General features: G+C 43.5%; 1 protein-coding gene across 3 annotated transcripts in view; it reads left to right on the top strand.

Annotated features, from left to right (window-relative positions):
- The window catches only part of DRC9 (dynein regulatory complex subunit 9), a 200,699-nt gene that overhangs the window by 116,555 nt on the left and 58,807 nt on the right, over positions 1 to 25,337 (top strand). For all 3 annotated transcript variants that reach the window (XM_078668068.1, XM_078668067.1, XM_078668069.1), the window contains exons 2-7: positions 2,522 to 2,703; positions 3,112 to 3,359; positions 6,603 to 6,731; positions 17,566 to 17,647; positions 21,574 to 21,735; positions 23,753 to 23,827. In XM_078668068.1, coding sequence (XP_078524194.1) covers positions 2,578 to 2,703; positions 3,112 to 3,359; positions 6,603 to 6,731; positions 17,566 to 17,647; positions 21,574 to 21,735; positions 23,753 to 23,827 — 822 coding nt within the window. In that variant the 5' untranslated portion in view covers positions 2,522 to 2,577. The remainder of the gene's footprint in view (positions 1 to 2,521; positions 2,704 to 3,111; positions 3,360 to 6,602; positions 6,732 to 17,565; positions 17,648 to 21,573; positions 21,736 to 23,752; positions 23,828 to 25,337) is intronic.

Raw genomic sequence — 25,337 nt, 5'->3', positions numbered from 1 at the left:
ATTCACTGTACAACATTGAGTGCTCAGGTAAATAATTATAAAGTACCAGCTCCTGCTTAGAGCTAATAACAATTTAGCGCTAGAAGAAACAGAAGAATGTACACATCAACACTGCAATTGAGGAATGTGTTTGGAATAAGTCATTTGGAGCCCCACAAAGATATGGGAGAGTCTAGGAGCATTCTAAGTGCAGCAACACTTTGTATATGGAACATATACAACCAAATGACTAAGACTGAAATATGCAATACCTTTATATTTTTATTAACACATGAACGAAAAACAGACCGGTTTTTTTTTTGCATTGAATTCCGCACATAATAAAATGGAATTTTGAGCTGAATTTCAGGCAATTCGAGGCATATCAGATTTACAACCGTGACTGAGACAAAAACAGATGAGTACTTGTCAGAACATTCTGTTTTTCTGTGATAAAGAATTTTTGAAAGAGGTACCTATAATGTAACTAGCATATTAATGAACCCAGTGATGATAGTTTCGGGAATGGACGCCATTTTCATAGTCTTGAGAAAGGATCAGGACTTGACCACTAAAGAGATGTGGCTCTTTTGATCTGTAAAAGTGGGAGAGTTGAAATCAGAGTGTGGCTTTTGTAGCTGCCTGTTGTGTTTCAAGAAGTCTGAAGCATTTCAGAATGATAATTCCCTGCACTCTCCAGGTAATGTACCAAGAATGTGTAATTGGGCTACTTGATGTTGTGACATCACTTTGGGGGGATTGCATTTTTCATTTGTAATGTATTCTTTAAGGTAGTTATTAATCATATAGCCGTAACAACCGAGCTTACACTTCAATATGCAAAAGCGGCTAAAATAAAGCAAGCGGCTGATAGTTAGAGAAGAAAACAAGGCGAGGGAAGGGTCAGCCTGCCCAGTTCAATTCAGTCAGAACCCTAGAATCAATAACATTGTGCAGCACCAGGAAAGAACAAAATCACAGAGTAAAGGATAATGACTGAAGCAGTACAAAAGGGGGTGGTGATGGACGGAGCATCTGACTCAATCAAACACTCACACCCAGTCAAAAGATCTGGGTTTGATCCATCACCGTTCTTTAGCCCACTCTGCCACCCCAGTTCAGACATGGCTATATGCGAATCAGTCTGACCCTGTGCCTCATGGGAACAGTCCAGCCCGAACTGCCAAGCCATGCCTTCCCTGGACCGGAAACAGGCTTCAGAGGACCGGTTTCTGGCATTACAGCCGTCAACAGCCCGGCTTGCTTGAATCCAGTGGCAAAGTGAGCAAGGGACTCACGTCTGAGCATACCCTGCCACACTTATGGCGGCCAAAGCGGTACAAAAGGGGGTGGTGATGGACGGAGCATCTGACTCAATCAAACACTCACACCCAGTCAAAAGATCTGGGTTTGATCCATCACCGTTCTTTAGCCCACTCTGCCACCCCAGTTCAGACATGGCTATATGCAAATCAGTCTGACCCTGTGCCTCATGGGAACAGTCCAGCCCGAACTGCCAAGCCATGCCTTCCTAGGACCGGAAACAAGCTTCCGAGGACCGGTTTCTGGCATTACAGCCGTCTTCAGTCCTGAAGCAGTAAAGGGGTGATGGCTATGAGACCTAACAGAGGAACCAATGAGAAGGGACTGGATTAGGAGCATGGGCCCCCCCATTTGGTCACAGACGGACATTGGGTCTTGTACTCTATATATGAGCTCTCTTCACAGTGTGCACGGAAACTGTTAGGACAGGACCAGTTCCACAGACCCCCATTCCAGCGAGAGGGTTACTTTCTGACTAGATTAGTGTGTTCCACCTAACACCTGCGCAAATAAAAAATATATTTATTAAAGCGAGATTTGGCTACCTTCCAGGATTGGCGCATGCATTGCCATGGTGCGACCATCTAAGTCGATCCCCTGCAGACTATGCAACCAATGGGAAGAAAACATTATTCATTTGGTTTGTATACATACAGCAATGAAGGAAGAAAGACGGAGGTATTAAAAAAATTATTTTAATAATCGAGGCGTACGATCATGTAGACAAGCTCTGGTACTCTGTTTTAAACCTACAGATATAACCATGAATGTAAACTTTACAAAGTTTCTTATTTTAACAAAAAAGAAACTAGAAGCCAGTGACTCAAGTATAGTAAACTTGGTAGTTAAAAATGGCTAGGTTAAAAAAACTAACTTACATAGGAGAAATTTCACATAACTGATGATTTTACTAAGTGTAACTTGCCTCTTTTTATAATAAGATATCAGTTAGTGACTTGTAATATGGAGGAATTCAATTTGCCCATACTAGGTGTTTCTTTATCCACAGTTAGTAATATGTTTGCCTTTGATTTTATGTGGTTCTCGGAATTGAGGACTTGTTTTAATATGGCTGTGTAATTGATGAATTCCTATTGTAGGATTTTAAATAATCAAGCAATAACGATTTGAATTGAATTGACCTAACACCTGTACTGCTTGCCACAGATTTAATAAACATTTGAACTGGTTCTTTATCAACCAATGTTTTTCGTTCCAGTGACCGCTGTGGACCTCTATTTTCCCAGAGGTCAGCTTAAACAGACGTGACCCGTGATGGAGCCCCTGCCACCTCTGGATGTTTTACGCATCGCTACCATCCTGGAGGACACCCTGGACCAGCTCGCCATCCTGGGATACATTATGCCTGTGTCCTACCAGGGCAGACCAGACGCAGGAATTGTAGGTTCCACATCTGTCAATAATAGCACATTCAGGTTTTTTTTTTTATAGAAAGAGGCACCCTTAGGAGCCATGTCCCATGTGCTCAACAAGAGCCAATTCTCAAAGAAGAGGCTTTCCTCTGTCATCGCACATCTTAGATTTCTTCCTGTCTCAACTGAAGTGTTTTGTTATATCTAGTGGAGATTGTCTTTAGGTACTCCTCAAATATTGCAAATTATTCAGCTGTATTTCACCCACTACCTAAACTGAAAGGGAATACATGGCCACACCCATATGGGTCCAGTTAAAATAATTTGGTGATCAGCAAACAGACCTGCAGTTCATTACCCATAGTTGTAGACTTTTGGTGGCGATTACACCCATGATTAAAATGAGTTTCCCTTTGAACTTTATTTTTTGCTGCAGATTGTTGAAAATGAAATCAGCAAAATTCTCAAAACCCAGAAGCTGCTGGAGTGCAAGTATGAGCAGCTGATGTCCTCCCGGGCGGAGTTTCGCCAAACCGTGCGCCCCGAGTCCAAGACACTTGCCGACCTCAGTGAGCAGGTTCAGGAGGTTGGTGGGGAGCTGAAAATGACCAATAACCTCTTCATCAAGAATATGAAGCAGAGCCCGCTCACCTCAGACAACCTCAAGAAAGTCCAAGCTGACCGGTAAGCTCACAGGATCCATATAAAGATTTCATAGACACTATATAAGTCACAATTCTACTGCCTTTTCTGACTAATCTCCTTATACTTATTCCTCGTGTGTAGTGACCACTTGTCAGTTTCTCTTGGTGTCTCACAGCCGGTCTCCCATACTCTGGGCCTTATTTAGTTCTCGGCAGATGGATACTCCGTCAGAAACGTGATGGATATCCCATCCGCCGTATTACGATCTCCATAGGATATAATGGGATCGTAATCCGGCAGACGGGATATCCTTCACGTTTAGGACCGAATGTTCCCCTCCGCCAAGATCTAAATCAGGCCCTTTGTCTTACTTGTGTCTATTTATGCCTTTGTTGACCATACTCCCTTCACCAGTTTAACCCATCGCTTTGTAATCTTGCCAGGCTTGTATTCCTATGGGACTATTTGCAGTTTTTTCTTTCCTGCCCACTTTTCTTACTCATACTGATCTCCCCTTTGTTTAGCTATCCCTGTTTATCCTACCTCCTTGGTGGTCGCTGCTCTCTTCTTGTTTATCTCTTCTACCCTATGTCAGTTCCCTTTCCTCCCAGTCTTACCATTCTACTCCTGGCCCACCTCAAGATGTCAGTCCTTTATTTGCACTTAGCATGGGATGGAAATTACACATAGAGTGAAGGAAAACATTCTGAGCATGGGCGTTAAAGGCAAGGTCTGCCTGTTGCACTATCAATAACGTTCGCGCTAGCTTGTTTGACCCACAGCACACTCGGAGTAAACAGAAGATGACACACAGTGGTTTACAAAACTCTATATCAAACAAGGGAAAGAAGTGAATATTATTAGTTGTTGTTCGCTTTATTGAAGGGGATTGGCCTTCCAATGGTTGGATTTTTCACCGAGGTGTGGGACCTCAAATTCAGAGGCAACTAAGCACCCATTCTCTTTAACATTCATGTGGCCCCTCTTTAAGTCTTTATTTCGTATTTGGTGATCCTGTCATTTGTATGCTGACGATACCAGACCTATATGGAGGTGGGTAACAGGGCAGTACACCATCAGCAGTAGGGATGTCATATTCACTCCGAGCACAAGATTATCCCATGTAGTCTGAGAGAGAGTCTCTTGCTAAGAGTGCCCTTACCAAAATTCATCAGGAAATGTACCGGTGATTGGAGCTAATTCAGATGGCTATCCCACTCGCTTATCTGCCTCAACACCCTAGCCCCCCTGCCCTAGAAATCTGACCACATCCTGGATGGTTAACAGTGCTGGGGCAGTGGGACAAAGTGGAAGGAAAAAAGAAAGAAGCAATGATGCAGTCCGGCAGAATTAAACCCTTGGATTCAGGAAGTCTGTTCTAGGTACTGGCTTGTGCACCACTGAGCCCTGATGCTTTCCCTTAAAGGAAGAGTGAGACCAACACATAAAGCTGCAAAGCACCAAATTCCTTTCTAACCAGTACGCACTGAAAGTATAATGGAGGGGACTTTCTCCAAGGGCAGCGTTGGAATGCCGTAACAAGGTACTGGACACAAAAGGAATTCTAACCAAGTACCAGTTACCTGCGGCTTCAAAACCCACAGCCCTGTAGTGGCACACACAACCTGCGGCTCACAGTAGTTAAAAACAATGCAACTACACAGAAAAGGGAATGACAAGACAGAAGTCCTATCAGGGGTCCTGGGAGAAGGAGAAAACATGATGTGAAGAGATATTGTGAACTACAGCATCAGAGGTAATCTGTGCAGCTACTGTTGCAGGAAGCTGATCTCCTGGCTGTGAGGATACCTCACTAGCTCAGTCAGTTTAACTCTGGAACTCCTCTCCTAGTCGGCTGTGGTTGTGACGTTCCTGACCTGAAAGTAGATATTTAACAAAGCTATTGTGTTGCCTGGTCTATTTCCCAATTTTGGATCTGTAGCTGCTACAGTCCTACCTTCTACCTATCTATCTCTGGCCCAGCACTCAATGCTGATGCTGCCGCTGACAACATTGTGCAGTAAGGCTCCAAGACACCATAAGGCATGGGGTCCTGGGTTTGCGTTCGACTTTGCACCGACTACCTCTCGTAGTTAGTGGGTAAGGTATGATCCTTGGCAGTCAGTGAGCCAGCTCTCTAAGGTGACCTGTTTGAATTATAGAGTTCTAATGGGAAATAAACTCATGGACCTGTAGAGCCTAAAATAATCTGTGATAGGTCCCTCCAAACTGCACTGCTCTAAAGAACAAGGGATCTCGATAGGTCTCCTAGTCCAAATAATTAAGACGGGCAAAAAAAGACTGCAGGGGGCCTGCATTTCTGGCATGGAACTCCATACTCTGAGACTGAATACATGTTTGGCGTTCAATAGAGAAATAACAACTTTTCTATTTGCCTGACCTGATATGCTTTCATGTCACATGTGCTTCACCGAAGAGATGGCCGTCACCTGAATAGTGCGCTATATCAATTTACTCTTTCATTTATCTTGCTTTCCTCTTGCATGATCCATGCGTCGTACTCGCTGTCATTCTTTTTCTCCTCATTATAACCTGCCAAGTATGCTCCGTTTCACCCATCCATCCTCCGATGACTGCCCACTGCTTGCATTCTTCTACTTATCCCTATGCCCAACCACTTAGCAAGTTTCCCTGTTTATTTTAATATTCATTTGACTGACTTCCTATTCAGATCTGGATTGATAGCACAACTGTCTAGTTCACCTACTGTTACCAGTAATTTAAAATACACAGAGTAGGTTTTAGCTTCACCCAGAGCAATATTTCTCCCTCAACTGGTCCTGTTGCAGTCTGGTGCATCATTCCACCTTCCATGAAATCCTTTGATTTAAATGCATGAGAAACTGTTTAACATCTGAGAAGTACACTCAATCACACAACGTTTGTCACATTCAATTCTCTACCCCCCTTACATGCATTCTGTACACACACTATGCTTTTTGCCAATCTTTCGACAGGACTGCCAACAGCAGTAGTGCTGTCTTTAATGTAATAAGCAGCATTTGTGAATATAATCCACGTAAACGCAATTATGAGTGTCTGTGTTTACCCGTGTTGGTACATTAAAGCCCGAGCTGATTGCCTTTGCCAATGCTTATTATCTTTTTATGGCCCTCTCCTCTTTAACTTTCCTTCCGAATCTTCCTCTTCTTGCTCGCATCTCCCCCCTATTTGCCTTGACCTTTCTTTTGTTTGCTTGTATTTCTCGTGCTTTAGACTTTATGATCTCAAACTATACTCACACGTTGTCCCTTCCGACAGACAGTTTGTGGCTGATGTGTTAAAAGAGGCACATGTTGAACTAAAGACTCAGGGGACCTTCAATAGCCTTCTGCTGGCCGTGGGAGGAGAAAAGAAGAAGAAAGCTGATTTCCTGAATACTGTGGCAAGGTGAGCCTCCTCTGAACAAATTCACCCCAAGCTACTTTTGTACAAACATCAGCTGGTGAGCGTGCTCATATCCTCGGCAGACATCTGGTTTTGAGTCCATCCCTGTAAGAAGAGGGCTAGGGCGATGTGGTAAAAGCGATGAGTGCCTGGGACGGTCAGGTGGATGGATCCTGTAAAGCCTTCAGAAAGCTAAGTCCAGTCAGTCAAGTAGGGTGTTTGGACAAGTGTGTTATAGAGAAGATCACATCTTCCACTGCTGTTTGAAGGTCTGCCTGGGAGGGTCATTTCATGCTTCTCAAGAGAGTGGATATGTTTAGGGCCCATCTCAAAGTTATAAATGTGTAGGTCTAGGCAAAGTTTGCTGTGTAGTAGGCTTTCCAGAAATGCATTGTCAGAGACCTGGTTGGATATACCATAAATTTCCAGGGACAACATTCAACGCTGGAGTGTTGTGCTGATGAGGGGGCCGGAGTAGAGTGAAGTGTTTTCCAGGTTAATTTATAGGTACTGAAATATGATGAAGTCCTTAGTTGAATACTGAAGTATAATTGTGCCAGACATAGTAGTACTTATGTTTTATTATCATCCTGTTCCCCTCACCCCGCCCCGCCCACTCTGCCAGGTCTCCATACATTATTCAAAGAATTTTAATGCGATAACAGATTCATTAGGAACTCCAATGGCTATTAACACAGTGTGGATATAGATTCTTTTTGCTGATGGGTTTTTCCATGAATTTCAGAAAAGGCTGGCCAAGGAAACATCTGTTTCCCGAATGCTTCAATGCTTTTCGGCTCTTGTGGGTAGTCATAGAAAATGAATTGGGGTTCACTCTGCTGGTGGAAGCCTGAACCACCAGATTTTCTGACGCACGGTGCTGTGTCAGGAGGTTGGGGCTGCCTGGCGACGATGGCCTGTGGAGCTTAGTAACCTGCCTGTTCGTCTGTGGACAGGAACAAAGCTTAGGCCAGGTGCCCATTAGGGTGTTTGCCAGGTATTCGCTCAATGTTAATGGCGGCTCAGAGGAGGTCTGTCCAGGTTGCAAAAACTTGGTTAACACTTTAGTTTTGACTTCCACAGTTGGCAGCTGTAATTATACTACCTCCACTGCCCGTCTCAGCCGCACAGCAATGGCGCCACTGTCTTCCATTGATGACCCAGAAAGAGAACGTAACCCAGTGTCTGGGGGAATGTCTAATCCTCTTGCCTCGCCCTGGTTATTATCATAATGTTGGGGAAATAATCCCCATCATCTCCATCATCATATCCAAAGGCTAGTTGACTCTCATCTGAGTCACAAACAAAACGTTTTTAGCGCACTGAGGTGTGCCTCCAAGGCAAAGGCATGGTTCTGGCTGAGTTAGGTTGAACTGAGGCTGGGTGGGTCAGTAATGCTTCTGGACACCTGGGGCGAAGATGAATTAGGCTCAGATTTTGATAGGACTATAGGAAAGGGGTCTTCCTCTGCGGCCGCCAGGGACCCGAGTTGGGTTCAGGGTGAGCAACAGCACAGCAGGCTAACCCGCTGATGGTAAAACGACTGGTGGTCCTCATGGACCCTTGGGGACCAAAAGCATGCCAAAGGGAGCTGGAAGAGGGACAAAGATTCACAACATGGCTTCTCTAAAGGCCTCACGTTGTTGTAACGTCGCTGATAGACCTAGAAACTGGGGGTGCATTAGAATCAGTTGGAGCATCTGCTCCTCGGCGGGGGACTGGGAGTGAGACCATAAGGCACCCTCATTTCCTCAGCATTCCCCGGCTGAGATTGACTGGACTGGGATGCATCCCAGTTGGCCTTCTTGTGCTTCCCCTTCAACTTACCAGAAGACCTGAACCGCAACCAGGGCCTGTCACGGGAATGGGTCTCGCTAATAACATCGACAGGGAGCAGTACTTCCGAGACTTCATCGATTTACAACTTCACTCAGTGCTCCCAGATTGCCTTTGGATTCATAAGGGCACACTGCTTGCAGGACTTGGAGTCTTGCCCTGAACCCTAACACCAGAGGCACACCTGATGGGGATCTGCTAGAGATATCTGTTTGTAACAGTCCCTACAAGGCTTAAACCCTGTAGTTTTAGTGGGGGACACAGTTCTCTTGCACACTGGAACAAAGCAGAATTTGTCAACTGACAAAGAAAATGTTGCTGATGTCGACGTATAGGGGTGGCACTTATATGCAGCTGCATTGTTACTTAGGGAGCATAACAAAGTCAATGTGGAGTTGCACGACACCACTTACTGTCACACATGAGCAATGCTGTTTAAATCTTCCAGAAACAGACTGGCGCCTGGGGATATTCTAAAGGTGTGGTATCTGCAGTTAGAAGTATCTATCAGAAATATTGTTTCAAGATTGCATTATTTAATTATTTCTTAGAAATCAACAAAACACATTTCCTTCCTGTTAGGGAAGCTACTCTACAATGGGAGCTCAATGTAGATCTTTCAAGAAGTTTTGACTGCCCTTTTGTGCCTATTCATGAAGCCTCCTTTTAACACCTTTTTTTGAATGCAGCATTCTCATCTCTTCAGCCTGCAGGGTCAGTGAGATACAGGCCTCTACTCCCATGAACCCTGTACAGTCATATATAAAAACAAAGAGGTTATGAGGGACTCACCTCCATTTCTTACCTAAGGCTGTTTCTAATTTTCATTTAAATCAAACTATATTGTTATCTTCTTTAAAAATCTATTTTCTCCAGTAGAGAGATTTTTAAATCAAATGACGTAAGAGGATTTGTGACAGAACCAAAGACCTTCGAAAACGGACACAGCTTTTCGTAAACTCTGTGTCGGGGTCAACACCCTCTATTGCGCCTCGCTCCAGCTCCCCACCCTTCCAGCTCTCCAGCAGTCCAGAGCTACATTGTCAGCCCCTGCTAGTCATGGGCCCTTGGCTCCCTGGTTTGCAATGGACCCCCCCATGGCTCGCCCTGCTCTTTGCCCAGAGAACTTGATCCCTTGATACATTCTTTGCCTTTCCTGCTTATGTACCCCCATTGCATTCCATAAATGTATTTATTTTCTGCGCATTTATAATTTGTACATTTGTGCTGAATTTAATATTGCTGGTGCATGTATAACATTTGCTTTCTAATAGTTTGATAGTGCATCAGTTATTTATATATGTATGTATTATGTTTTAAAATGTTTATACATATAAGTGAAGGTGCAACTAGATCAATACATTAATTCTTGCATTTGACGATTTTCATCGCAAAGCATGCCATTTTCAAAATAATCAAAAAGGTGTATTTAAGCTAGGAACAGATAAGCATTAGACAGAGAGGAGAAATCATCAGCTTCCTGGGAGACTGGATTTCACGCAAGCAAAGCTGTAAACATCATTTGTAAATTCCATAGGGAGACTTCCAGAGCCAGTTTGCCCATATCTACCTGCTGGGGTCTCGTCAACTCTCTGAGCGTAGCAAAAGAGAACAAACTTCTCAATATGCAACGGCAAGATTGTTGTTCAAGCGAGTTTATGTGGGTAAGAGGCCACCTTAGAAACTCAGATAGGCCAGGAGACACCTCAGCTATGGGCAAGAAAGGAAGGGTTGAAGAACATAGACAGGTCCCACCATTTATAATGGAAGAAAATTCTAAAACACCATTACTATTACAAAGTTGCAATTTATTTTAATATTTTGTTTATCCATCGCTTTCATTGGCATTATTTTTTTCATTTTTATATTTGCAAATTATTTGTTCGAGGATAGGACATTTCTTTTAATAAAATCATAAAAATATAGAGAGTGTGTCCGTTCATGATGAAAAAAGATTTGGAACCCACCAATACTCCAGTCACAGGACAGACAGGTACCCAGAACGCACCATCCTCATGTAATGTACAGGGGGTTGTAGGCTACAGTCCATCAAGCTTCTCGTCTAAAGTTAGTAATTTGGCGGAAAGTCTGCACTTTCTCCACAGGATCTAGACAAATGACTATTGCACTGTATTTTGCATCAAATAATAATGCACCTCCTTCACTGACCTAGAAGGAAGTCTCCCAGAACCATCTTCTTGCACACAACCTCCCAATGTTGACCATTTATGAATGCTGCATGAAACGTCAAGATGGCGCAGGATTTGGGTGGCCATCTCGGATATGGTTCTATTTAAATCAATTCAGTCAGCGAGACTCTATGGGCAGTTGCTCCCAATCTAGAGGGAGGGTGGAGTCTGTGAGGGCGTCAGAAAGAGGGGATGGGAATGGAAGTTTACATGTGGAAACACAAATCCAAGAGCTGTTGTTCACAGGTCAGAGATGAGCTGGTCTAAGATGAGAATTACTAAATCTATGCCTTGCTGTTGTTTTATCTAAGACTTTGAAAGCAAAGCAGGGTTAGTCTCCTTTCACAACATTTTCAATTTTTTTACCCTTAAAATTCATTCCCTGCTTAAAAAGTAAGATTGTGTAGGAGGAAATTGTAGAATGCAGGAGGATTCCTCATAAAGTAAACTAGAAGGAGACAGAGACACTGGGATAAAGGAGCTGGGAGGAGGAGGGAGGATAGAAGGATAATACAGTATGGTTTAATTTGCCCCAAGCTGTCAGGCCAGCAACCTACCAAGCGTTTCATTACTCAGCCCCACATCTGCAGGGTGCCAGTCTGGTTAGGGTCAGAGCCATGACCCCAACTAGCACTCAGTAGACTGGTGCTGGTCAGCCTTGGGGAGCCTTCGGGTACAAGAGCTTGCGGCACAAACTGTTGCTCAAAGTTTGGCCTTCTTCGGCCTAGGACCAGTACATAGAATCTTTGCATTATAATGGTTGTGTAATTTCTGCTTAGGTTCCCAGCTGTGATTGCTCTTCCACTTCGCTCGAGGTCTCTTGGTACACCAGTAGGCAGTAACAATGCCTTTACTAAGGTACATGGCAACTGCCCATATCACCGACTTCCCACTCGTGTCCTTGTGGCATCCCTGTAACTACGTGAAATCATCTCTGTCTTGCACATGATGCCATATAGACGACTGGCCCTTCTCTGATTACCCTCCTATTTTAGGTAGACAGGCACAGACCACCCGCTGCTAATCTGGCTTGGTTGGTGCTGTGCAGCTGCCTACATGTTTTAGTCGTCTCAGGTAGATTCTTGCCTTTTTCATAATAGAAACTAGGAAACATGCCTCAGGAATGGCAGAGTGAAGTATAATCCGGCAGTTATTTACCATTATGTTTCATAAGGCTGTCAAAGAGAGCCTATATCATTTGTTTCAGTTTTTAAACCTCATAGTTATGATGTAGCAATAGTGGATAACACAACTCTTTACCCACTGTTGCTAGGTCATGAAGGGCTTCCAGGCCAAGATAACAGGGCTCTTTCAGAGCCTGTCAGCCCAGCCCTGCTTGTCTGCTTTCACTGAAAGGGGCAGGAGGAGGAGGAAAGGTAGGGACAGTAGTGCGGGGATGGTCAAGAATGGCACAAATTGTTTTTGTTTAACCGTTGGCACATGGATACTGTTAAGGAAATTAATTCGCACAGCATTTTTCTTAAGTCTTTCTTTATTGCTTCCACCCGAACACCCCAGCCAGTCCTCATCTCATCCTTCAGCCAGTGGTCACCACTATTCCTTAACACATCATGGTTCTATGTGATGTCAGCAAGGCGCTAAGTATTACATCACTGTGAAAAGGCTCAGGAAAACAAAATTGCAAAGATTATAACATATCTTTCCCCAAACAAAATGTTACAAACATTTATACCCCTAAAGCAGTATGCTAAATGACTAAAAAATACATATACTCCAAAACACAAAGCATAATACAAATAACATTATATAATCAAACTACTAAAAAATATTAAACAAAAAATACCAGAGGCTAGAATACACAAAATGCAAACAACAATATAAAATATATATATATTTTTTTAACATTTATCGAGAGCATTATTAACCCAATATCCTGGACAGGCAACTCACCTGGACTCTTCCTACAACATAATCTATAACATAAGTCGGGTTTCGTCTAGCACGAGCCTCCCCACAACTCCTTTTCCCAGGACATGGGAACCTCTCAATAATTCATGTCTGCTATTCACATTTGGCTCTTTCACACATGATCCGTCTTTCACTTCACCATTGGACACTTCCCCTTCCACCTGTGAGGATTTTTCTGCCAGACGCGACATACTCCACACTTCACCATTTTCAAGCAACACAACATTCTTCTTGACTTCAGTCACCCAGAAAGGCCCCATAAACTTGAATTCCCCTTTAGAAACCCACCTTGGCCGTCTCCCATATACATGTTTTCCCACCTACCAGTTCCTATGCAGCGGTATCCTAAAGTTTCCTCTATTGATTTTGCTAGTCAACCACTTTCTTAGCATTGAACCTCAATTTTTATTTTTCTGACTTCAACCACAAAGGATTTAATTTAGATCATTCAAACATTGGAATTGGTGACATTTCTATATTACTGTTTGGAGTGGTGTGATGTGTCCAGGGTTTTTCTCTCAATATATTCCTGAGAGACCCCTCTTTTCCACAGCTAACTGAGCACAATCTCTTATTAGACCATTCATTTTTTTCACAGGGCCATTGGCTTGCAGAGAATACAGTGCAGTTTGTTGTTGTTCAATAAATAACTTTTTGAGGATATGTTTCATTTCACCCGATACAAATTGCACTCCATTATCAGTAATGATTACTTTGGGAATACCCTCAAAAGCAGATACATCTCTCAAGAATTCAAGTACATTCCCAGTTGTTATGGAGCTGGTACAACAAGATGTCACCCATTTGGAAGTATAGTCCACCAAACGAAAACATATCTCTTACTAGAGGCTAACAGATATAAAGGGTCCAACAATATCTAGATCTAGCGTACACCAGGGTTCTTCTGGTACTTCCAGTGGGGACAATGGAGCATTCCTTATTACTTTGCACTTATCACTACTTGTGTGAATCCAACGATCTCTTGCACAGTGACGTAATCCTTAGAGTCTTACCGACATCACATAGAACCATGATGTGCTACGGAACAGTGGTGACCGTTGGGCTCTAAGAATTACACCACTGTGGAAGAGGCTCAGGAAAAAAATATATAACAGATACATAACAGAGGCCATACTCCTCTGCAACTGCGTATCAGTTGAAAGCTGGGGCAGATGATTTGGGGGGCCATACATAACATAAAATTATAGATGGGTAAAAAGTTAATTACGGGGATGTTTTTCACCTCGGGGTTCTGGGTGACATCAGAGACAACTCGAGCTTCGCTGTTATTGTCTATTTGATGTCACTCAGAACCCCTCGGTGAAAAACCTCCCTGTAATTCACTGTTAACTATCTGTACATAGTGTATGAGCCTATTTATCACAGCACCTTCTCCAGCACTCTGTTAGGGCCTGCGCTGCACGACAAGATAAAAGCACCTCCCATCACTCATTTATGACACCAAAATGCTTCCTGTATAGGATCACCACAAATACAACCCTGTTAAAATGCACTTTGGAACCACACAATGGGGTTGAAACCCTACATAAATACTACAGTATAATGCAATGCAGAGACACTATGTACCTCAGCTGCAGTCCAAAAGCTCTATACGTCTGTGCTATTGAAACACTAATTTAATAATATTGTCTAAATAACTGCGATAGTCCTTCACATTTACATCTCAATACTCTCCTGTGGTCAGCCTCTTCAGATACATATGTATTTCTTGGGAATGAGTGAGTTCAGAACCTTGCCGGTGGCTGGATACAAGATGTTACATTAGAAATAGAGGTGTAGGACCATGTAGTGACTCCCTGATCAAGACACAGAAACTCCCGCCTGCCCTGCTACTGATGACTGTGGTCTTCCACAGAAAATTAAAGTGACCTATTCCTCAATACATTATTAAAGGAAGAACACTGAACTCGAACATCTCCTTAAACTGCAGATTATCCAGATACATCTCTGACCATCAACCTGTCCTCCTTCGGCCCAACGTCTTACTCCATGGATCTCGGCATTTCTTCTCACAGCACGAGTGGTTCATCGATACATTTCTGTAGCCTCTGGAAAAGCAACTGTGGTCCTGCAGAGTAAACAGTTTCTGGCAAATGATTATATTCTGAGCCCGTCTTTCACTCATTCTTGCAATCGTACCATGGTATGAGCTGTGACCCAAGACTTAAGAGCATCAATCTGGTCACTCACAAACAACCACCAAAATACTTTCCACAATCAATCAATCAATTAATCAATCAATCATTTGTAAAGCGCACTACTTACCCGTGAGGGTCTCAAGCAGGCCCTCAGCAAGTACAACACCCTTCCATCCAAGCTCTCGCCTACAGTGTAGCTTGCTATCCTTCGGATATTGTGCTTCAGTGTCCTGTACTGTGACATTACTTGATCTATAAAAAAATTAATAATAAAATACAATACATCTGCGCTGAGAAAAAGGGGGCTGTCTGGTACAGTGTCTGCACAAATAAATCCAGAGGCTACCTCCTTCCCCCTCACCAACGACTATGCTGAGTGATACGTGGAGATATTGCCGTCTCCATCACAGGAAATTTTAAGTTTGTTTCAAAAGATCTTGAAAGTGAGATTCATGATCCTACTCGGAAAGAGCCTCAATTGTGGTAGGCACAGAGTGGAACAGTTACTAACGAGACTGCTCATGACCTGAATAGAGATGCTTGCCAAAGCGTAGCAAGTGAAATGTTCTCCAAGCTGGCACGGACACTAGAGTGGAGCTTCTAAATAATCCAAAGATTGAAGATTTACTGCACATTGAAACCCCTTTGCAACATGTACTTTGCACTATGTCGCGGTTCACCCCTCTTCATACTTAATGTGTAGATGCCTAAAATGCTGAAAATCCATTGAATTATGTACTATCATTGATGCAGTATGTCTGGCCGGATAGCTCTTGGGTTTGGTCACTTCTCTCATTAGTCCATTGTGATTAAGGGATGCTCCATCATTGAGAAGCAGAGTGTGTTTGGCCTACCAAGGAATTTGCTGAAATTGGCAATTCTCTCTTTAGCTAATACGGTAGTAGAGGTTGGCATGGCACATGTATCAAAAGAGTCTCATAATGTACATTTTCTTGTACAGAAGCCCACATTAGGGAAATAGAAAAGGGGTACACAAAATCACTCCAGAATAAAACATAATGGATGCACAAACAAAAGAAACAGAGAACACGCTCGCAACCACCACACAGAAGCAATTAGAGGCTAGAAGTTCTTTTCTAGATTATCAGGTGGGTTTTTGCACTCACGACTGGGTTATGACTGGTGGTTAGCAAAGGGAAATCACAAGAGGAAAGGGGTTTTGCACTGGTTTTCCATACTGTTACCCCTCTAAGGGCGAGAGGTGTGGTGCAGCGGTCAGGGCGACTGACGCTGGAATCTGGGGATCATGGTTCGATCCCCTGCGCTGGCGGCAGATTAGTCCAGCACCATGTGACTCTGGGCAATAGCTTGCTTAATCTTCCCGATGGCTCCCAGCACCTGGAGACCCTTACGGGTGATGGTTTGCGCTTTACTAATGTGGATGATTATTATTATTATTATTACCTCTTGCACTTTGCTTTACATGGGCATTTACCATCAATTAAAAGCTAGTGGTAAGTGCCTGTGCAAAACCCAGAGAAAGGGCAATTTGTCCTCAGCTCCATAACTGAACTCATTTTAGCATGATTCCCTCTGTTCGCAGTGACTCAGAGGTCATCTGCCGATTTACGCCAAGATGTCATTTACTTTGAGGATGTACAAAAAAGGAAGCAATATGGGGTCTGTGCAGTTTGGATCATCTCTGGATCTGGCATCTGCCTAGAAACTGACACTTGTGATCTGTCCTGCAATTGGAGGCCAAGAACATCCGTATTCACTCGGACTACGGTTTTGACATTGATGTGTCAGAAATGCATTGACCCCTAGGAGACCTAGCAACGCAATGGGACAGTTCAATGCACCCTACACCAAGGTAAAGAATACAACTTTATCCTGCAAGTGCCCCTGATGGGCAGGGCAAAGGGATCCCATGGGGTCAACTGGCCGTGCCTAGCTCTCCTCTGAAGTCCTCCTGTGGAAAGAGAATCAAGGGCCGCTCGGCAGAGAATGGCCACAAAGGGACAACTCCAGAGTTTCCCTGGGCTATTCACAAGGGATTCAAGCTTTATTTTATTAACTGGGGAACCACAGTTATTGGGACAGCTGTGATGGCAGTTGGCTAGAGTCCCATTTATTTTTGGGTGAATCGGAGACAAGCGCTGAGGCTTCTGGGAAGGCTCGGCCCATCTGTCCTTCCATGGAGAACTCCCTTGAGAAGGACCTGGCAGGAAACAAATCATCCTTCTATTTCCAGAAGGCGCCTTTGACCCAATATTGAAGAATTCAGAACAGTGGCTGGAGGGGACAACCCAGGGTGCAGTGGGAAGGGAAATGGTTCTGCAGTTGTGCATTGCTCCAATATGGAAGACGTGAGCAGACAAATCAGGGGTACATCTTTCTGATTTACATTATCAACTTTAACTGTACGTATGCTTGCTCTTGATACTGGAACACCTTTGGATGGCAAAACAACATGTTAACAGTCTTCTTAGGTGCATTTTAAAAGGAAAGGCAGCTCTCATCCCCCTAGAACATATATGAAAGAACCGCCTGCTTTCAAGGTATCGACCCTCAATTAGGTCTTGTAGTAGTCTGACTGCTCTACGATGGATATGCTGCTTATGTTATTTTCTGTTATGTTGAAAGGCATAAAAATACAAAAAAGCATGCTGACCTCCTAACTGAGGATGATTTCGTTGTTTGATGGGTTATTTCTGGGAATCTGGTAAAACACTCACTGATGGCGGTATGTTTTTGCATTAGGGAGGAGCAAGGAAGAAAGCGAATCAAAGATCTCCATAAAGAGCTGCAGGAGATCCAGAAAGAGAAGGAAGAGGCAATACAGGTTAGTGAAAGGGAAGAACCACAGTTGCTCTTTAATAGACATGATATGTGCACAAGTATCAGGTTTGACCCATTGTCTTACGCATCTTTTATCAATTCCAACTACAAGCGAATAATATCCATGCACCCCCACCCGAGTCACAGAAAAGCTGTACATTGCGAAGGAATTACACTTAATTTGTGGCAATGGATCTCCGAAATCTGTTTTGCCAATGGATCCCACCATTGGAATTGTTCCCATTCGCATGTCTTGTCTGTTACATGCCTCTGAAGTTAGCCCATTCATCAGTGACACGACAGGCCCTCAATGTTCCTCCAACTTTAATGGTGGGTTCTAATGGATCAAGAGAAACTAATGCACAAATCTGTCTGTGCAAAAAGGATTTCATGGTCACTAGGCAAGATTTGTGGTTAAGGGTCAACAAGACTTCAGGTCCCTTCCCCCGTGAAGAATTTTTGTTGCACAAAATCTAAGCACACTGCCACCAGTGGGTGAACGCTTGCTGAGAAGGGAAGCAGCAGGTGACCTGCAATACGAGTATGGCTTGACTGGGGAATTATTTAATAAAGGGGGTGTAGACTTGATGACTTCATTTGAGAGGATACAGAAAAGAGATCCTCTAGGGAGATGCAGTTTGCATAGAGTACATAGGCTGAGCCATAATAGACATTTGCTGCATTTAGGCGTGCACGTAACAGAGAGGCTTTTGTCAAAATGGAGGCAGCAATAATGTGTGAATCACGGTAACTTGAAATACATTTGTCATTTAGATTTAAATTTGTAAAAAGAGTCTTGCATTCTAATAACATTATGCATCATTTATACAGCACATACTGCTACATTGAATTTTCTCTCCCTTCTTCATTAATCAATGTTATTTGCAAGGGGTCATAAAATGTAAATGTATTTACAGGGCACAAACCTATCCTGAAAGTCACAGCCCACTGTCCATTGGTGAACAGACAATACTAGATATTGTACGTAACTTGATAGCAGGCAGAGAATGAATCTCATTTGAATAGGGCCTGGGAGTGTCAAGGTGATGTGGTCAGGACTCTCCCATTGATAATGGAGAAGTGCTTGAAGAGATGCTGTTTCCATTCATTTCAGAATTTTAGAGTTGAATACGTAGGCTTGTTATGTGGAGAGATATTGCACCATATTCTAAGGACTTAGATAGAGAAGGCCTGTATTTACATTTCTTTATTTTTGGTGCGGTTATGATACCTTGTGTTGCTTTGCGCCCTGGGCAGTTTTTCGGCCAGGTAGGAAGGTGTAAATGTACTGCTTTGTGTGTTGGGTAGCATGTCTTGAAGATAATAAGGTCTCGCAGAGGCAATTAAGGCAGGTGAATAAGGGTGCAAGAGATTGGTTTATATTCTCCAGTTATTAGAGTTGATGGCTTGAAGGACGCTCTTCAGTGGAGTTAAGATTGAACAACAGCGAGTCAATTGTTTCCTTTACTCAGTGAGAGGACCAGGGTCTACACAGTGAGTATGAAGTCTGCTTTAGGAAGGTGAACATTTCCCTTCTGTACAAGTAGGAGTTAAGTCACTGTTTTTTGTGTTTTCTGGGCAAGGCAGGATTTTAAAAAAAAAAGATGTTGCAGTCAATGGTAAAGCCAAGTGATTTTGCGTTTGTGGTTAGTGATTGCGAGAATCCGTCCACGCAGACATTTGGTCATAAAGCCGACTTCACCTTTGCAGAGTTTAGTTTAGGGGAGGTGCTCATAATCCATGGTTGGAAGATTGGAAGGCAGTCAGCCATTGACAGTGGAGACTTTTAGGTACAGTTGAGCGACTTAAGCAGATGAGTGAATCCATGACTCCGCGGCAAGATCAATTCTTAGTGATTCCGTATATAGATCACTGCGGAAAGGATGGATCTTTGGAATACACTAACGTACCAGGAGCTCTTAAGATCTTGTAAGTATCCATTAGTATGTATATAGTGCAAGCCTAGGTGGGAAGCAACAGAGTGTTGCATGTTTGAATGATGCGGTATTGTAGCCCAGCCTGTGTAGATTCTGGATTGGCTTCAGACTCCTGTGATTGAGCCGTGCCGCCCAAGTGCTCTCAGACAGGAGACCTAACCAATATTCTGCTCAACCCGAAAGGGCCCTTCCGCCATATGACTGGTGTGCTGACAGTTGTGAGATACTGCTGGGCAAGACTGCTACACAGAACACACATGGTCATTCCTTGTGCCCCAGGCATTCCCTTGCAGGGGTTGCTGGAGGTTCAGGGGATGCAAAGCATGAGACAGTGGGCAAATAATGGGCTGAAGAGGTTAGCAGATCTTTAAGGGGAAGGGCACATTGGACAGTTCCAAGAGTTAGCATTAGATCATCACATCTTGGGAGGTTAATTTTGAGCCTATGGGCTGTTGGGCGGACTGCTGAGGAAAGTAAGGAGGCAGTGGACATGGAACCCCCACCCCACATGCATGCACACACACACCGAGACAGGCTTGGAGAGGGATTATAGTACTCTATTAGGCCTTTGTGATTGAGCCGGGTTCCCAGCGGAGGACCCTGGGAGAAATGGACTGCTGACTTGGATAGGGAAGTCATTGATGTAAGCTGGTATCTTGTTCTGCATGGAGCTACCAGGGTGTCCTTGGATACCTTTTGTTTTAGTTTATACTGTTTAATATTGTTCATAGGACATACTTCACCCCCCGGAAACTGGGCAGTTGCTGTTCAGGGGCAAACTTGGCATGCCCCAGATGCGGTTTAGTAAAAGAGAAGTTCCGTCACTTGCTGTGGGAGTAATGCAACTTATTGGCAGTACATTATACACACACTCACAGTGCAAACAGACTGGGCGCTTCGTATGAACCCTGAGATCTGCTTACTGGGACTGCTCCCACTTACCACGAACAAAAGGCGAACAGCAGGTTCATAGAATTAACACTGTAGTTGGCTAGGTAACAGTTCACAATGACTTGGAAGTCTTCTGGGAGACAGATTGTTAACAAAATGGAGAATTGGCATTTTGATGTGGACAGAGACGGACTTCATGACACTACAAAAGGTGGTTCAGAGAGGGCAGAGGACACCAGACATGAAATGAGCATTGGGCTCTTATCACTCCAGATCATAGGTCCACCCTCTGCTGAGGTGAGGAGGGAGTTGAGCAGGGAACAGAATGGAATTAGGCAAAAGGTTCAGACGAATGGGAGATTTGCAGGGTGGTGGGCCCTTCTGCAAACCTGGTGCATTACCATCCCCATGATACACAGACACATCTGTGGCGAAGACATATCCTGGTATGACATGCACTTCAACAAGATACACTGGACTGCGGACCACATCGGTTGAGTGCGGATGCTGTTTATTGATTTGATTAGTGGGCAGTACAGTACAATCAAACTAACAGTTGGCTTGTCTTGGTCCTTCCAATGGTCATCCAGTTTCCAGTAACTTAACCAAGAGTTATTATCTGTTTGTTTGTCGACTTTGCAATTACACATATTGCCAAGTCATTTAATGTTCTTAAAAGGACAAAATGCTTAGTTTCCTGCTTGCTGCATGTGCCTGACACTTATTTCATGCAATGTTTTGTATATTGTTGCTACTGAAACCAATAAAACAAATTTAAAATTAAAATGCTTAATTTCCACAGCCAGGATTCACACCTATGAGCTGTGTGTTATGCACAGCAGTTTTCCACCTAGGTTTTCTGGAAGTCAGATTTGCTAAGATGTTTACTTCGTGTACTACCTCTCACAAGCTGTAGGAATAGCTTTTATGCATAATGGCAAGGTTTAAGTGAAGGTTCTGCTTCATAGGAAATGATGTTGATTTAAACATTGGGGGAGCAAATAGCTCCCCATGAGGCGTTCCTGGTGTGGTGTAAGGATTACAGCCAACCCTGAGCAGCACTGCTGTGGATGTGACCTGTTGGCATTTATGTATTTACCAGAATCGAAACGAGATGATTGCCCACTTGAAGGATCAGCATCAAGAAATGAAGGCGAAAACCACCATGGAAGGGAAGTACATGAAGAAGGACTCGGAGCTTCAGGTCCACCAAATCCAGAAAAAAGGAAGCAATGAAGAGGCGGAACTGAGGGAGGAGCTGCGGGTAAGCAAAGTCACTAACACGAAACAGCATGAGCTGCGTTGTACACTCCCTGCTTCCAAAAAATCCACATCCATTCGGATCTCTTTTTCTGTAATAGTCTAATACCAAAAGGGTTGCGCCACGTTTTGGAGTCTTACAATTGTTTGACATCTTACTGCATCTTCAACTACTTCGCAGCCAGCTCCACCAGGTTCAAGATATTTGTACGCCCATATGACCATGGTCTTCCGCATTCTGCCCCTTGCAGGAGTATGGAGCTGTGTGTTCATACACCCTATACGGTGGACTACCAAGAGAAGGCTGCTCTTTAGCCACAAGTACTTCTGGAGCACTGTAACAGCTTCACTATGTGCACACGCAAAGTGTGAGCCCATTGAGTTCTTTAATACTTATTGTAGGAGGCTGCTAGACTTTGTACAGTGTGCTTTCTCTTCTGAGGCTTTTCTGGTATGTTTACAGCGCTTTCCATGTTACCCTGGAAAGTGTTCTGGCACGACTGGGGAATACAAGCTGTTTCATGTCCTTTTAACATCACAGCACTTTAAGAACTCCTTTGTGCTATTGTGCCCTAGCTCAGCAGAAGTGCTAGCATGGATGGACTAGCTGATGTGGCTTTAAACAGAGATGATGTTGAAAACTACTTTAAATTAGGGTCAGACATACACAAAGTGTGGATTGGAGAGAAAAGCTGGAGATCAGGTAGAAGCTCTGTCACCTGTACTTATCTGCCGCCAGTTCTACATTTCTGTGCACCATCAAAAAGTTAGGAATCCTAACTTTACTACTCCTAAACTGAGAAAAATCCAAACATTATGACTTTTCGTATTCACAGAAGGCATCTAGGAGTCTGAAAGTTAGGAGTCCTAACTTTACTACTCCTAATCTGAGAAAAATCCTAACTTTAAGACTTTCGGTATTCATAGAAGGCATTTAGGAGTCCTAAAGTTAGGACTCCTAACTTCTTTGAATACCGAAATGAGTAAGTGCCTTCTGTGAATACTGAAATGAGTAAGTGCCTTCTGTGAATACCAAAATGGTAGTAATCAGGAAAGAAAGCGCCACAAGCTTGGGTACATTGGAGGAGTTGGAGTCTAGAACCCCTCTTAGCTTTCATGTTACTGGTAGCCCTGAGGTCTTAGTCTGCCACACCGGCTGAGCAAGAACTTGTTCTAGGCAGAAGGAGGAGGAGGTCCTTGGGTGCAGATATCTTGCTTAAATAGGATAACATTGGAGTCCTTATTGATGTACTTGGATTGTGGCTTGACAAATCAGCATGACCAATAGGAAAATTCTATCCATAATTATTTGTCATATGACTATGTCTGCCGTTAGTGAGGTAAAGGATCCAAGAACAACCGGCCACAACTTAGAAAGGGCAGCGAAGCGATAGACCATGTGATTTCCACTTCCATCCAGAAATCAATGGTACCAGTGACCTGGACACAAAAAAACATGACTAACAAATTGGAGGAGGGGCCGTAGTCACCAAGTGAACGAAAGTGATGAAGACGGCCATGCGAGGAGCGCAGCGTCAGTGAAGTGGCTTTTATGGAAGTGGTTTGTAGTTGGGTTCTGTAATCATTAGACGGTCGGTGCTTGGCAAGCGTGTTAAAACCAAGCACTTTGCGGACTTTTCAGAGGAATAGATGGAAGCACCTTGCAATAGATGATGGGGTGGATAGGCTTGGAGATGCTTCCCTGAATCTGTGGGATCTAACCATTTCAGCTCTCTCCAAAAGGGTCTAGACAATCAGACAGAAGCAATGAGATAAAAAGACAAGGTAGGCGAGTGAGTAATTAGTAGGGTAGGCGAGTGAGCGAATAGTAGGGTTTGAAGGTTCATGAAGTGTAGGGGCCAGGGGAAAGATTGACTGATTGAAAAGAAAGAGTGGTAATTTGCTGAGGTGGAAAGTAAGGTCATTGGTGTGAGATGGGATAGAAAAAAAAGAGGAAGGGTGGAGAGGAATGTGCTGAAGACATGCTTCTTCTGATTTCTAACACCCATGTTTTATCATAGAAATTAAAGGAAAAATCTGATGAAGAGATGCGAGTTCACATGGAGATTGAAAGCTTCCTCCGGCAACTTCAGACCGTGAGTGTTCAAATCTTTTCAGAGACATAAGTTATCTGAACTACAGATATGTGTGAATAGCGGGCACTGATCTTTGCATGTACATGGAAATTATGTATACAACAGCCATATACTCCACCTCATAACATTACAGAAGTTACTTGTCTTGAACATGAAACACAATCTTCATTTCTGAAACTCAAATCATTCCATTTCCGGTTCCACCTTAGTTTCTGGGTATAAAAGGAAACTACTTGTCACAAAACTAAATGTATTTTATGGTGAGCAAGGTTCATCTTTTACTTAAAGATACCCTACAGCTTGTCATTCCCCCAACTAAAACAGTTGGCACAGGACCAGACTATTTTCTAACCGGTCTCCACACTGAACTACTGAAGAAATGTTTCTTCTCCAGATCCCAGGTGGCATATCACTTTTGATGTTAGTTCAGAGCCACAAAACGACGTCGAATCGCACAGCGGCATAGACTGATTTATTGCCACACTGACCATATGTTATACTGAGAATATGAAGGCTGAAAAATGATCTTCCCACGAAATAGCCAGGAAGTGTAAGACTGAGTAATGGTACCGGATATAGAAGTGTCTTCACCAACAAGGCCATGGCCTACAAAAAATATATTTGAGATACTCTTTTAAACAGTCGCCACCCAATAACCAAGAATTTCACTTGTGGCGTGTTCTAATATTCGCAAAGTGTCATATTTATCCAGCTTCAGTGAATACATTTATTTTGATCTCTGATGGAAATAAATGTGGCTTTCAACCCTCTTTCCCATCTCCGTGTGTCTATAGGTTAGTTCCTGTATCCATCAAAGGCGTTATAGTACAAACTCAGCGCCATGTTAGCCGCGCTGAGCTCTCCTCTAGACCGCCTTGAATCTGTGTAGGCTCCTCAATCTGGCTTCCAAGAGGGTTCATCAATAATTTCTACAGTACACAAATTTCTTGTTTTTTTCTGATTAAGCCTCTCCCACGGCTTTGCGCCTCTCTGAGCGGCTCCGCCTGTCAAACCAGCTCCACCCTTTGTAGGTCGTTACAGATGGCAGACAAGATCTGCGTCCTGTGTCACATCATCCAGTGACTTATCCCCCATGGTGCACCACTCTTCTGGACATTTGCACCCAGAATGCTTACCATTTCTGAAAGGAATATTCGTAGCAACTAGAGACCACTTTTCAAGTTTTATTAAATCTTGGCTTGTGTGTTACTGTATCACTTGCCTTTGCAAGTCTCAGTATATCACCTGGAAACAGACCTACCTGCCTCTTCCAAATCTATGTCCAAAGTCTTGATAAGTGCTTGTAAAGTGCAGCCTCTAGTGGATATTCCTTTAGTCCCCACTCACACTTTGTACAACAGCCCATGTGTTGCTTTCTGTGCAGCCATTTTACTTTTGGTTTGCCCCCCAGCTCCATTCCTTAGAATTATTAGCACCATTAGAAGTATTCTCCGTAAAACAGCATGAAAGGGTTTACTAAAAAGCAAGTACACCACATCAAAATGCTTTC

Source organism: Lissotriton helveticus, chromosome 11, assembly GCF_964261635.1.
Source record: "Lissotriton helveticus chromosome 11, aLisHel1.1, whole genome shotgun sequence".
Lineage (NCBI taxonomy): Eukaryota > Metazoa > Chordata > Amphibia > Caudata > Salamandridae > Lissotriton > Lissotriton helveticus.
This window is presented reverse-complemented; position numbering and strand designations above follow the sequence as displayed.